Raw genomic sequence first — 15,800 nt, 5'->3', positions numbered from 1 at the left:
GCCAATATACTATGACTAAGGGCTGTTCATATGCACGACGCAACGCGGAGTGCCTGGAGACAGCCCTTAGCCATGGTATATTGGCCATATACCACAAACCCCAGAGGTGCCTTATTGCTATTATAAACTGGTTACCAACATAATTAGAGCAGTAAAAATAAATGGTTTTCATACCCATGGTATACGGTCTGACATACCACAGCTGTCAGCCAATCAGCATTCAGGGCACGAACCACACAGTTTATAATTTACAACACATATCCAACTACACACACACAGTCTCCAATAACCTGTGGCATTACTAGGCTTCCAGATACATGGTTAGTGAACTGCCACGTGACTGATAATCCATTCTGAGGTATAGGTGTAGCTAGCTAGCAGCTGGTAAATCTATTTTCAACTTCATAGGTTAATCTGAGAAGCATTGTTCATCTCAGCGAGTATTTCTGACTCTGTTCCTAAAGCAGAGAGGGTCAGGAAAGGCTAAAGCAGAGAGGGTCAGGAAAGGCTAAAGCAGAGAGAGGGTCAGGAAAGGCAGCATCTTCCACATGGGGACAGAATAAGCCTCATAGGAACAAGCTGGACATTTCACTGGAAAAACCACCCAGTTGCCAAATGTTCTGATAAAGGACACAAGAAGGCCTGTTTGTGGCATCAGTGGTTTTGAAACACACACAGTATTTGTATTTATGGGCTCCTCTACTTTGCATGTTGTTATCTAAGGCACGGCAGTTGCAGGGAGATATAACACTCTTACACACACAATCGTCAGATTTCTCAGCAGAGCAAGCCAGATATATTAAAAAAAATCCAACTGAAGAACGTAGTGACTGATAGGAAGAGATCATGTAACAATGTTATTACCATCTGATAAATCTTTCAGCCACATTCAACTTCCTCAGTCAGTTTTCCCCAGCAGAACATCAAAACAAGGAAGAATAACATTACTTAACATACTTTCATATGAGATAAGAATGACATTAGCAGTACAATACTTACTGATGTGGTCTATGGCTCCAGCACAGAATTTGCCATAGAACTTCTTGGCCCCGAGGCCCCTGAGGTCGTGGATGGTGTAGGGCCACAGATGCAGCACGTTGTTCCTGGAAAAGGTGTCCCTCTTCTCAATCACCACCACCTTGGCCCCCAGCAGAGCCAGCTCAATGGCCGTACGCAAGCCACAGGGCCCCCCTCCGATGATCAGACACTTGAGAGAGAGAGACACACTTCGTCATCATCAGTGTACAATACAATCTGTAGTTAAACAACCAGGAAACACATCTCACATAATCAACAAAATGTTGCAGGGGTGAAATTAAGAAAACTGCGATTAGCTACATCAAAGGCGATCACCTCTTCTACATTAGTTATATTGTATTGCAACCTCTAGTATAAAGCATCAAACATTAAAACAAGGCCTCATAAGGGGAACTGAAAGGGGAACATAGCAATATAAGAGCATATAGGGCCCCATAATGCATCAGGTTTCATATCCTACAATAAAACAGAACCACTTCAGTCATTCACTGGAGTGAGCCACTGACCTCTGTGTTCACTGAAGGCATTACAGAGAGAGCAAGGAGATTACCTTATCCTCTGCCGTAGTTGTCGGCCTGTCATATGGGCAACTCCACGGTAACGGAATGATGCTGAGACTCAGATTCTTCACTTTAAAATGTATGCCAAACAAAAACCAATGATTGCAAAGTTAAATAGACCATATAACTCTACGCACAAGGACAACTTTTAACAATTTCCACTGGAAATCTTACACAAAACACATTTACATGAAGAACAGTGCAGATTCAAAGTTTGGTAAGAATGATGGCACAAATCGTGTATAGAGTTGTATGGTTTGTGACTCAAACATTTGATACAGAGCGTTGGACACAGTCAGGTATTTGAAGGTTACTGGGCCTGAGTGTGGTGGGTTTGAATGGGCTTATCTCACTCCACTGATCTCACTTGGACATGGATGTCTGCTATGCATTATGGGGATTTGTCTCACCAGACAAACAGCGTTGCTGAAAAGGGTTCAGCTGATTCCAGTCAAACTAAGTCCTCAAGCGATACTGTATGTGCCATTCATGAGGTTGTTATTACTAGAGACTTGACCTGTGGTATTTCAACTACACACAGCTTGTAAAATCTCAGCATACATAGCATATTCAATAGAATTGAAGCCCATTTAGACCAAACAAAGGAGACAATGAACTGTTGGAATGAAAGGAATTCATTGGTCTTAATGTGGCTCTGTACAAGGTGAATGATTGTCACTGGGATATGGAGATGATAGTGTTATTTGGCTCTGTGTTGAACTGTGGGTTTTGGGCTATTCTTAGAGAATGCCTGAGTCAGCGCTCACGTTGTTGTGTACTGTTTCCAGAGCTTGTCATTAACCGTACACAGATTGCACCAAAAGAGGTCAACCAAGGGTGAAAAACGATTGAGTCACTTTTACTGGACGCAACAATAAGGATGATGAGTTCAGTCCTGCAAGTACGGCAGGGCCAACACTCAGCTGTTTACCCACGTGTGACCGCTGTGTTTTTAAAGGTCTTGTAAAATACACGTTTCCTTATTGGTCCAGTTTTACTGTTTACTGAAAAGTATTGTTTGACTTAACTGCAGCTTTGTGAAACTGGTGCTTATATAGAACAGAGGTGTGTCCAGTGCCATTCAGGTTCAGACACGATGCCCCGATGAGGGATTGCTCAAAAGACTAGGCATAGTTTCACAATGAACATGGTTTGTTAACATCTGTACAATGTAAACCTATGGTGATATTTCATCACTTTCAGACACAAAACCCAACCCTGATTGGTTCATTGGTGAGGAGGTTCATGGGTGCCTAGGTTCATGCATGTCTGGACACACACAGGAAATCCAAGATCCCTTAATACTGCTGCACTATTTGATGATATACAGTGGGGAGAACAAGTATTTGATACACTGCCGATTTTGCAGGTTTTTCTACTTACAAAGCATGTAGAGGTCTGTCATTTTTATCATAGGTACACTTCAACTGTGAGAGACGGAATCTAAAACAAAAATCCAGAAAATCACATTGTATGATTTTTAAGTAATTAATTTGCATTTTATTGCATGACATAAGTATTTGATACATCAGAAAAGCAGAACTTAATATTTGGTACAGAAACCTGTTTGCAATTACAGAGATCATACGTTTCCTGTAGGTCTTGACCAGGTTTGCACACACTGCAGCAGGGATTTTGGCCCACTCCTCCATACAGACCTTCTCCAGATCCTTCAGGTTTCGGGGTTGTCGCTGGGCAATACAGACTTTCAGCTCCCTCCAAAAGATGTTCTATTGGGTTCAGGTCTGGAGACTGGCTAGGCCACTCCAGGACCTTGAGATGCTTCTTACGGAGCCACTCCTTAGTTGCCCCGGCTGTGTGTTTCGGGTCGTTGTCATGCTGGAAGACCCAGCCACGACCCATCTTCAATGCTCTTACTGAGGGAAGGAGGTTGTTGGCCAAGATCTCGCGATACATGGCCCCATCCATCCTCCCCTCAATACGGTGCAGTCGTCCTGTCCCCTTTGCAGAAAAGCATCCCCAAAGAATGATGTTTCCACCTCCATGCTTCACAGTTGGGATGGTGTTCTTGGGGTTGTACTCATCCTTCTTCTTCCTCCAAACACGGCGAGTGGAGTATAGACCAAAAAGCTCTATTTTTATCTCATCAGACCACATGACCTTCTCCCATTCCTCCTCTGGATCATCCAGATGGTCATTGGCAAACTTCAGACGGGCCTGGACATGCGCTGACTTGAGCAGGGGGACCTTGCGTGCGCTGCAGGATTTTAATCCATGACGGCGTAGTGTGTTACTAATGGTTTTCTTTGAGACTGTGGTCCCAGCTCTCTTCAGGTCATTGACCAGGTCCTGCCGTGTAGTTCTGGGCTGATCCCTCACCTTCCTCATGATCATTGATGCCCCACGAGGTGAGATCTTGCATGGAACCCCAGACCGAGGGTGATTGACCGTCATCTTGAACTTCTTCCATTTTCTAATAATTGCGCCAACAGTTGTTGCCTTCTCACCAAGCTGCTTGCCTATTGTCCTGTAGCCCATCCCAGCCTTGTGCAGGTCTACAATTTTATCCCTGATGTCCTTACACAGCTCTCTGGTCTTGGCCATTGTGGAGAGGTTGGAGTCTGTTTGATTGAGTGTGTGGACAGGTGTCTTTTCTACAGGTAACGAGTTCAAACAGGTGCAGTTAATACAGGTAATGAGTGGAGAACAGGAGGGCTTCTTAAAGAAAAACTAACAGGTCTGTGAGAGCCGGAATTCTTACTGGTTGGTAGGTGATCAAATACTTATGTCATGCAATAAAATGCAAATTAATTACTTAAAAATCATACAAATGTGATTTTCTGGATTTTTGTTTTAGATTCCGTCTCTCACAGTTGAAGTGTACCTATGATAAAAATTACAGACCTCTACATGCTTTGTAAGTAGGAAAACCTGCAAATTCGACAGTGTATCAAATACTTGTTCTCCCCACTGTATGTTGAATTTATTAAATATAGAAAAGTACACGAGTACACATTCCAGGCGATGCTTTCCAAAGGTCTGGAGGGTCAACATTTCAATACAACAATTAATAAACTGACATTCTCAAGTGAGTCGTCCATATGGAATGTGAGTGCATATTACAAGATCACTGTGTACATAGTGAACCATTCTGAATGAATAGGATATGCTAATATACATTTGATACATAAACAAGCCCTTGCATAAGAACCAAAACTATTCCGGTCACTACAGCAACGTAAAACAAAGCCACAAACCCACTTTAAATGGGAGGCAAGAAAATAGTTGTCCATGGAATTTGGCTACCAGACAAGCGCCACCCGGAGTCGCTCACCATCGTCTAGGCCTATCTAACTCTGGCCTCCTTCCCTTAGGACCTCTAATATTTTCCTCTGAGAGTTATTAAGTCATGCAAACAGTATGCTAAACATTCTAGAAAAGGTAGACCTAAATGAGCAGAAAAAATATTTTTTGTTCCTACCAAAATCCATTGCGTTGTGATAGATTTGCTGATTTTGCCCTGTCAAATAATTGGTTTATCATGCTTTCTTTGTTTGACATGATCCCGTGGACGTGTGCAACGTAGCTGTTCATTTCTCCGCATTGCTCCCATAAGAAGCATCTACCAGCTGGGTGTACAGGGATATCATATCTCAAGACAGTGTAAGAGATACACAGCAAAAGTATGTCATGCATTATAACATTACCATGAAAGAGAAGTCACATTATGAACCTACTGTACAACTAGTACTTTACATACTGTAAACCATATAATTAAATAGTACTTTAACCTCTTTTGTATAACTGCCTTAATTCTGCCAAGGCAGCAGCTAATGGTGATCCATTATAAATACAAATCTTTGACCAACATTTTATAAAGTAAAAACCACTTATCAAGTTGTAAACTATTAAGAGTTTTGAGTGAATGTGAATTGATGTCACAGGGCTTCGACTTGATAAAACTGTAGTCTGATTCATAGTGAAGAATTTAATAAAAAGTAGCCTATTCCGTCACAGACGTTGACCAGAGTCTTTGCTACATCTGACACAGGGAAGTTATAAATCAAAACCAACCAGCTATGAATCATCAATCCCTAAGCAGATATAGGATATTAGCATGGAGATCATCATCTATTCAATCCCAATGTGGAAGGTTTGCCCAAAGGCAAATACAGGGTTTGTTCATTTAAGGCTTCTTCCTTATATCTACAGGTAACTGCCAAAATAATGGAAAAACTTGAGTAAATGAAGGATACAAAGTATATTGAAAGCAGGTGCTTTCACACAGGCATTGTTCCAGAGTTAATTAAGCAATTAACATCCCATCATGCTTAGGGTCATGTATAAAAATGCTGGGCAGGCCATTATTTTGGCTACCATGGCTATGCCCTCATTTACATTGACCCCCTTTATTATTGATTTCTTTATTTTAATAGTTTTGCACTGACTCCCTTGCACTGTCTTTATGCACGCTCACTAGACTCTACCCACACACATACTACACTGACAATCCAACACACAAATATTGACGCCACACACGGTTTATTATACAGTATATCCTGATTGCCTAGTAACTTTTACCCCTACCCACATTTGAACACTTATGGGAGATTCTGGAGCGGCGCCTGAGTCAGCGTCACTGTGAAATCACAGGAGGTTGGTGGTACCTTAATTAATAATATAATAATATGCCATTTAGCAGACGCTTTTATCCAAAGCGACTTAGTCATGTGTGCATACATTTTTACGTATGGGTGGTCCCGGGGATCGAACCCACTACCCTGGCGTTATAAGCGCCATGCTCTACCAATTGAGCTACAGAGGACCACTAGTTGGGGAGGACGGGCTCGTGGTAATGCCTGGAGCGGAATAGTATCAAATACATGGTTTCCATATGTTTGATGCCATTCCATTTGTTCCATTCCAGACATTATTATGAGGAGTCCTCCCCTCAGCAGCCTCCACTGTGTGAAAGCTTGGCTGACTTCTTACCCTAGTGCCCTCACAGGCTTTGGCTTTCTTGTACTCCTTGTGGCCGGCTCTCTTATCCAGTTTGGTCCAGAGGGCCTTGGCCTTCCAGTTGGTGACTGTGGCTTTGAGGTTGCTGTAGAAGTTCCTGTAGTCCAGCGGGTCCAGATCCATCTGCCTGCATAAGATACTAAAGGCCTGCATAGTGCCCTTACACGTGGACGCCTGGACAAAGTTCTCAAAGAGCTGCCCGGCCTGGGCACTCCTCTCATCCTCTGTTTCACACATCTTCTGTTTTGGAGAGTGTCCGTCACTCCCTCGCGCCGTCCCCAGCCGCTCACTGGCTTAGTTAGACTATGATACGACTGCCATCTCAGCGTGTTCTGGAAAGGAACATTTTATTTTATTATTACAGCATCACTCTGCACTCAGACTATGGACAAAAATAACCTAGACATTCTCTGTGATATGGTCTCCCAAGTAATAATGTTACGTGGTAATAAATAGCACTCTTAATAAAACAGAACATCACAAATTACTTTTCTTAAAAATTCAACACAAGAGTAATTTGCACCCTTCAGCTTGATTATGTTACTGGACATTTAAAAAAAAAATCTAAACAAGGATATATCACATTACAAATGTATGGAATATCTGTAGCATGTTCTCAAAAGACACTATACAACATGCATCCTTGAGAGAAGATTCTCAAAGTGTGAACCAACATTTCCACTGAGTAGTCACAGGGAAACACAGAAGATGTTGAAATAGTACGGCCTGTTTAAAGCATGAGGATGCTGTTGCATAAAACATAATAAATACCCCTAATTTGCATAGCTGGAGATGTTCATCAGCTCTGAAACAAACCAAAAAGTCCCAGGGATGAGAAGAGAGATCTTTCCACATTCCAACACCCGTGTACCCTATATATACACACACACACACACACTTCACTGCCTCCGTCTGCAGCCCAAATAATAGGACAAGCGACGCCATTCAACTAGCCATCATTCAGTAATTGATCCGCTTCAAGTAAGCATTCCACCAATTTCAAGCAGCATATTGTAGGAGCATGTGCTCATGATGTATCCAAGGAAATCAAATCTGTTATTCAGTGTATAATACGTTCTCTCAACAATGACTCTACCCTTCATGTCAATTGGAATGGAAACCTGGATGTGTTAAAGGAACCATCAAAGTACTAAAGTAGGGGAGAATGCAGTTTCCATGAGGCCTGAAACAGGATCCCCATTGATATTTGGATCAGTTGAATGGCTATGTGCAGACTGCAGGAGTGTGCAACCCAAACAAGTGAGAAGTCTGGCCGTCGTGGCAGAGGCCTGCCAGTCTATGGTAGCTCTCGTCTCTCCACCGCTTTTAGTGGACCAGAGGGGGTATCACATCTCTCATACCTAATCACGTTTGGCAGATTGCAACATCTCATCTAGCAGAGGCTCTGGCATTGAAAGTCAGATGCGCTCTGCTCCAAGATACACTGCTCTTCTTTCTGACCTGAGTTAACCACTCATGGGACGTTTCAGCTCAGTCAAGAGAGAAATACAATTTAAATTACATGACTTGTGATTGGGAATTCTCACATTTCAACTTAGCTTCCTCTAGGGGGGGTTAAAGACACACAGTAACTCAAACACTTCCAGGGAGTCAGTGTGGTATGGGAGAGTTCACGGCCTAATCTATATTTAACCGCTTTAAGCGCTGTGGGAAATTGCACAGGAAGTGTTCGGCATTATATCGCACTCACAATCTGCCTCTATTTGTAGAAACAGTTTTAAGTAGAGTAGGAAAAACTGGAACAAGACATTTATATTTCCACTGAAATCCTTGTATTTAGACACGCACATAAGGGAAATGTAGGGTAAATAAAACTGCCTCCGTCATTCATATATTCTAAACACTGTCCAAATGATTTTGTTAATAGAACACACTATTCAACAAAGGGAGAATGGCACTACCCAATCATAGGGAATACTACGTAAGCCCATTTGCATTGGGGTGACTCGCAATACAGCGCTGTATGGAATGAGAGGCTGTCGTTAAAGGTTGTCCGAGCCAGTCTATAGCTGGGGATAAAGACTAATGAGAAGTTAACATTCACACTAGACCTTTGGTTTAGGATTGGGAAACAACAAGCTGAAAAAGGAAGTCAGAATGTTGAAATGGTTTGCTTTTGACCCGAAATGTAAACCAAGTATTTATAATATGGGCTAAGAGAGGCATGACAGAATGTTATACTATTGTAGAGGATGGAGCTCTTTAAGTTTTCAGAATTTGAAGGAGAAGAATGGTATGAACTTTTTTTTTTTTTATCTAGATTTTTTCAGATATTTACAGATAAGGGATTATTTAGAAAAAGCGAAAATATTGCACCTTCTGCAAAACCAAAATGGGCCTGTCATGTAATTCGAAATGCATATAAACAAGGCACATCCAATAAAATGTCTTCACACTCATGGCCCAATTGCCTGTAAAAAGAGATTCAACCTTTTATATTAAAGCAAAAATGGGAGAAAGAATTAAGGACTGATATTTCAGAGGAAGGGACAATATGCAAAACATAACATACTTCTACAAACTCAAGAACATGGCGGGAGTTTGATGGGAAAAAAATTCTTTTTCATCACACCTAGAAAAAACCAACAGCTAGGTACACAACAACCATGTTAGCGGCCATGTCCATGTTCAGTACCTTCAGAAAGGTAAGGAAAGAGTATACAGCAGTGGAGGCTGCTGAGGGGAGGACGGCTCATAGTAATGACTGGAATAGAGTCAATAGAATAGTTTCAAACATGTGGTTTCAATGGGGTTGATACCATTCCAGCCATTACTATGAGCTGTCTTCCCCTCAGCAGCCTCCACTGGTATACAGGTCGAGCTAACCAAGGAGTATAATGTCAGTGTGTCAAAGCACAGACAAGACATGGGTATCGGTTACAACAGCAAGAAAGGGGTTGGTTTTTACAACAGCCAGGCTATAACTTAACATTAGACATAATGATCTAAAAATTATCCTGCTTTTAAAATCTGTTATCATCGTTTGCCTCACCTGAGATTTGGAGTAGCCACGGGCAATTTGGAACAAGAGAAAGGGTTATACGTCAGTGTTCGTGAAAACTGTCAGCGTACAATAAAAAGTAAGGCTGTAAAATTCAACATACGCTCTTGCATAAGAGACCTTTTAAGGAAGTGTGCTTGATCACTGATAAAGGTTTAGGTAATTCTGACTCCATAGGTTTTTAACCCACAAAAGCACATTAATTTCATATACTGTAAGACATTTCCTCAAACATAACTAATTTTTTCTCAACTTAAGAGTTTAAATTGGATGCTTGATTCAAGGGTCATTGACAAAGCTAAATATTTCAGATTTTAAAAAAAGTTTGAGCTTTTGCATACATTTCCGCTACAAAATGAGTTTACTGTAGAAGTAAGCTTCTTATTAGTTATATAATATGCCATTTAGCAGACGCTTTTATCCAAAGCGACTTACAGTCATGCGTGCATACATTATTATTTTTTTGTGTATGGGTGGTCCCGGGGATCGAACCCACTACCTTGGCGTTACAAGCGCCGTGCTCTACCAGCTGAGCTACAGAGGACCAGCTGACTGAGTACTGTGGTAGTAGACTGGGAGTGCTGGAGCACATAGTGTTAATGTCAAGAGAACAGAACAGTCTGTCCAGCAGCACAGCATGAGACAGGGAAAGTTGTGCCTTCTCAGTGTGAGACAGGAATCAAAGAAGGTGGTCCTCCCTCCTCTGTAGCTCAGTTGGTAGAGCATAGTGCTGGCAACGCCAAGATAGTGGGTTCGATTCCCGGGACAACCCTTACTTAAAATGTATGCACGCATGACTAAAATGGCACACACACACTGAACAAATATATAAAAACACAACATGTAGAGTGTTGGTCCCATGTTTCATGAGCTGAAATAAAAGGTCCAAGAAATGTTTCATTTGCACAAAATTAGTTTACATCCCTGTTCGTGAGCATTTCTCCTTTGCCAAGAGATAATCCATCCACCTGACAGTTGTGGCATATCAATAAACTGATGAAACAGCATGATAATTACACAGGTGCACCTTGTGCTGGGGACAAAAGGCCACTAAAATGTGCAGTTGTGTCACACAACACAATGCCACAGATGTCTCAAGTTTTGAGGGAGTGTGCAATTGATTTGCTGACTGCAGGAATGTCCACCAGAGCTGTTGCCAGAGACTGTAATGTTAATTTCTCTACCATAAGCCGCCTCCAACGTCATTTTAGAGAATTTGTCAGTATGTCCAACCCTCTTCACAACCACAGACCACGTGCATGGCGTCGTGTGGGTGACCGGTTTGCTGATGTCAACGTTGTGAACAGAGTGCCTCATGGTGGCGGTGGGATTATGGTAAAGGCAGGCATAAGCTACGGACAACGAACACAATTGCATTTTAATTTGAACGCACAGAGATACCGTGATGAGATCCTGAGGCCCATTGTCGTGCCATTTATCCGCCGCCATCACCTCATGTTTCAGCATGATAATGCACGGCCACATGTCGCAAGGATCTGTACACAATTCCTGGAAACTGAAAATGTCCCAGTTCTTCCATGGCCTGCATGCTCTGGATCGACAGCGTGTTCCAGTTCCCGCCAATTTCCAGCAACTTCGCACAGCTATTGAAGAAGAGTGGGACAACATTCCACAATCAACAGCCTGATCAACTCTGTTACGCTGCATGAGGAAAATGGTGGTCACACCAGATACTGACTGGTTTTCTGATACTTTATTTTAAAAAGGTATCTGTGACCAACAGATGCATATCTGTATTCTCAGTCATGTGAAATGCGTAGATTAGGGCCTAATGAATTAATTTCAATTGACTGATTTCCTTATATTAACTGTAACTGAGTAAAATCTATGAAATTGTTGCGTTATATCTGTCTATCAATCAATGAAGAGCTGACAAGTGCCTGGCCAGACAGACAGAGCCAGGAACACCTCAAAAAACACACTTCAAAAGACATGGCTCACTGGCTCTGAGCACCAATCAAAGAGACTCAGATAATTCTCCCTAGACCACAACAGCCTGTATAAACTGACCTCTTTACAGTACAGGAAATGGGAATTTCATAATACAGTCTAGATCATTGCGCATTCGTTTTCTGAGGGGAAAATCCAAAGGTCTCACACTAAGCGTTAAGTGTTTAGGCATGTCAGAGAGGTGATGTGGTGAAAGGGAATTCAAAGCGGTTGGCTGGTGACATGCAGGTTTTAATATGACGCTAATTAACTCCAGCACACTCAGTTTCCTCCCAGGCAGGAAACATCCCCTGGAGGAATGTCAAGAGATGTGAAATACAGACCTGCTGCAGGAAAGACAGCACAGTTTGTCATGGAGAAAGAGAAGGAACAAACAGAGAAGGCCATTTATGAAATATATATTAGTCAGGTCAGTGGTCTTCCTTTCCTCCAATCAGAAGAGGGACATAACCTAACTTGAAAAAGAGCATTCCAGTCATATATGAAATCAAATTAATAACATTCAAACTTAGATTCAACATTAAATAAATCATGGTCACACTCCTAATTTATTAGCATTTACTACAGATTCCACATCATAGAAAACGTCCTGCTTGACATGAACTCCAGTCTGTCTGCCCAATGGACGGTTTCATATGTTAGCCTTAATGACCGGGGTATGTAGGTCATACCATTACCACACAGGTCGTAATGACATCTCTGGAGGACCATCTAGAGACCAAATCTATGCACATCAAACCAGATATCACCCACACCCATCCTTGGCAGGATAAGCTATAAGAAGCCAGCGATCCATCAGTCACATACTTGCTATTCCCTTGGCTTAAAGACTCTGCATGGTCAATCTGACATCTGCAGTGGCCGTACAGCATTTACTTGCGATACGGCCTCTGCAGAAGTCAGGGCATTTATACTTCTTGCGCTCCACAGAGCAGAGCTGTTGTGAAGGAAGTTGTCAAGGAAGTGAGTTTGTGTTTATATAGGACCTCCCGCCCCCACCTACCGTCAACCAAACATGTCAATGTGGAGCTATACGGAGCCCTATTTGGCCTCCGATGGCATCGCAATTGCGTCACACCATCCATATGGAGCCTCCGACCATTTCTGGATCAAGCATAAAATTGACTTTTACACATTCAAGCAATTAGGCAAAGCATTAATGGGTGCTGAAGGCATTTTTCCTATTTTGTTGCGTTAAAACATGTAATTTAAATTGATTTTTATTTGGATTTCATGTTATGGATATACACAAAAGTCCAAATTGGTGAAGTGAAATGAAAAAAATACTTGTTTGAAAAAATTCAAAACAATTGCAGAAAAGTGGTGCGTGCGTGCATATGTATTCACCCCCTTTGCTATGAAGCCCCTAAAATCAGATCTGGTGCAACCAATTACCTTCTGAAGTCACATAATTAGTTAAAGTCCACCTGTGTGCAATCTAAGTGTCACATGATCTCAGTATATATACACACACCTGTTCTGAAAGGCCCCAGAGTCTGCAACACCACTAAGCAAGCAGCACCATGAAGACAAAGGAGCTCTCCAAACAGGTCAGGGACAAAGTTGTGGAGAAGTACAGATCAGGGTTGGGTTCCCACAGAGCACCATGAACATCCCACAGAGCACCATTAAATCCATTATTAAAAAATGGAAAGAATATGGCACCACAACAAACCTGCCAAGAGAGGGCCGACCACACATTCACAGACCAGGCAAGGAGGGCATTAATCAGAGAGGCAACAAAGAGACCAAAGATAACCCTGAAGGAGCTGCAAAGCTCCACAGCGGAGATTGGAGTATCTGTCCATAGGACCATTTTAAGCCGTACACTCCACAGAGCTGGGCTTTATGGAAAAAAGTGGCCAGAAAAAAGCCATTGCTTAAAGAAAAAAATAAGCAAACACATTTGGTGTTCGCCAAAAGGCATGTGGGTGACTCCCCAAACATATGGAAGAAGGCACTCTGGTCAGATGAGACTAAAATTGAGCTTTTGGCCATCAAGGAAAACACCATGTCTGGCAAAAATACAGGGAGGGGGGGGGGGGGGGTGAATAGTTATGCATGCTCAAGTTCTGTTATTTTTACTTATTTCTTGTTTGTTTCACAAAAAAAATATTTTGCATCTTCAAAGTGGTAGGCATGTTGTGTAAATCAAATGATACAAACCCCCAAAAAATCAATTTTAATTCCAGGTTGTAAGGCAACAAAATAGGAAAATACTTTCGCAAGCGCCTGTACCAACCACCAGGGAGGAAAAGGAAGTATATGTGAAGGGAGAAATAGTGCGAGGGCTGGTAGAGAAGGACCCATTATCCTTGTAATTACTGCACAGTGCAAAGACATCCAGGAAGTGATTCTTGCTGTCAGATTATGGCAATTCCACAGTAACGGAATTAGGCTGAGACTCAGATTTTTCCATTTAAAATGTATGCCAAACAAAAACATTGATTTCAAAGTTTTATAAACCATACAACTATGCACAATGACTACTTTGAACAATTTACACAGTAAATTAAAGAAAGACATTTACTGGAAAAACTGTGCAGGTGCAAAGTTTGGTAACAGAATGACAGTAGAATCTCCCTCAGTTTTATTCTGATACCAAACTTTGTATCTGCACAGTTCTTCCTTTCATCGCTCTCGTCTAATTGAACACTCTCCAAAACTTCACCATCACTGTAGCTTCATCACACCACAATATGCAACTGGAATATATAAATAATTAAATATACACTGAACACCATCAATTACCTCAATAGTAGATATATTGCATTATTAAAACCACATCAAAGAGCTCTGCAGTGTATTCATACATACCAATGATAGACCAAAGCAACTGCGAACCCCAGGAACATGACAGAGACTGCAAGCCCAGCTGTCATTAAGCAAGTACTGTATATGAGCAGGTAGATAAGGGAATAGACTCAGGGTGGAAGCCAATCATATCTGGAGTTTGGAGGAAAATCCATACAGGGACATTTACAACAAGTGGTCTTATCTACTAACTAACTGACTGTTGTTTACTAATAAGAGCACAATGCAGTGCTTTGTAAAATACAATCCTACAAAAGTCACCTAATAAACAAGCAATCACAGTGATAATACTATAAAAGGAAAAAGTATGTCTCCCGCTCACATGCTTCTGTCTGTGTGGATACTTCCATCTCAGTCAACCTTCACAGAGAATAGATTGGCCTCAATCATCTGACAGAAACCCATCCGGTTCGAGCGTGACACCACTAGCTCCCGGTGTATTTTTGTCCTGCCTCTGGGCTGATACGCAGGCCCAGCCCTTATAAGTCGCTGACTTATTCCAGGAAGTAGTGACAGAGCTTGGGTAACTTTTTTTTACATGGGCAACAAGGAAGATATTATTATGGAAAGCTCACATCAAAAGCTAAAAGATTAACATCTCGGCCGTAACAATGGGATTGAGGCCCTTATAGAAAAATGCTTTGGCCATTGAGAGGGCTGGGGATTAAAGTCACATTGACAGGAACTACAGCCAGGGACTTGGTAAACAAGATGGGGCATACTGGTACAGGCAGAGCCAGGTTTCAATAAATGGCTATGTTCCCAGGAAATATTGACCTGAATGTGACAAATACATTCATATAATGTTGTTTCACAGACATTCATTTTATAGAGGCTAGAATTGAAAAAGTAGTGCAAAGATGTATCAGTTGACCAGGAGGTCCAATACACCTTTAAGTTGGCAATAGTCCAGAGAAAATAACCGTTTTGGTAGGGATTTGTCTAAGCACCTTTCACTCATACTTCTAGCTCCAATATGCAACTTTTTGGGCGACCCAACAAATGCACATAGAAATGTTAGTTATAGATCTGTCATTCACATCGAAAGCAAGTCTAAGTGGTAGCGCTGTTCTACTTGTGCTATGCTTCACGTTCTTAAGCGTTGTTTTTGCTTCTTACTTTTGGTTTTGTACACCAGCTTCAAACAATTTCACTGCAGTGATACAATGATTCTCTACACATTGCTTGTTTTGTCACAAACTGAAATTAGGCAAACTATTTGAATTTTAGCATCCAGGAAATGGCAGAGCAATTTCTGCATATTGCACCTTTAAGCTCCTTGTGCCATTTGTTGTTCTAGTGGTCGTCTACAGAACGCCATAATGCATGTTTTGAAAGTGGCTTTTCAGTTCAGACAAGTCCATTATACAGGTAACTGACAAAATAATGGAAACACCTGCGTAAATGAGGGTTAC

General features: G+C 41.7%; 1 protein-coding gene across 1 annotated transcript in view; it reads right to left on the bottom strand.

The window, feature by feature from the left end:
- The window catches only part of LOC311134498 (F-actin-monooxygenase mical2b-like), a 55,858-nt gene that overhangs the window by 38,609 nt on the left and 1,449 nt on the right, over positions 1 to 15,800 (bottom strand). Inside the window, 2 exon segments of the mRNA XM_084168197.1 lie at positions 1,000 to 1,207; positions 6,552 to 6,910. Coding sequence (XP_084024323.1) covers positions 1,000 to 1,207; positions 6,552 to 6,815 — 472 coding nt within the window. The 5' untranslated portion in view covers positions 6,816 to 6,910.

The sequence above is a fragment of the Coregonus lavaretus genome (genome assembly GCF_964263955.1).
Source record: "Coregonus lavaretus genome assembly, chromosome: 9".
NCBI lineage: Eukaryota > Metazoa > Chordata > Actinopteri > Salmoniformes > Salmonidae > Coregonus > Coregonus lavaretus.
The sequence above is the reverse complement of the archived record's forward strand: the minus strand, read 5'-3'. Positions and strand labels throughout refer to the sequence as shown.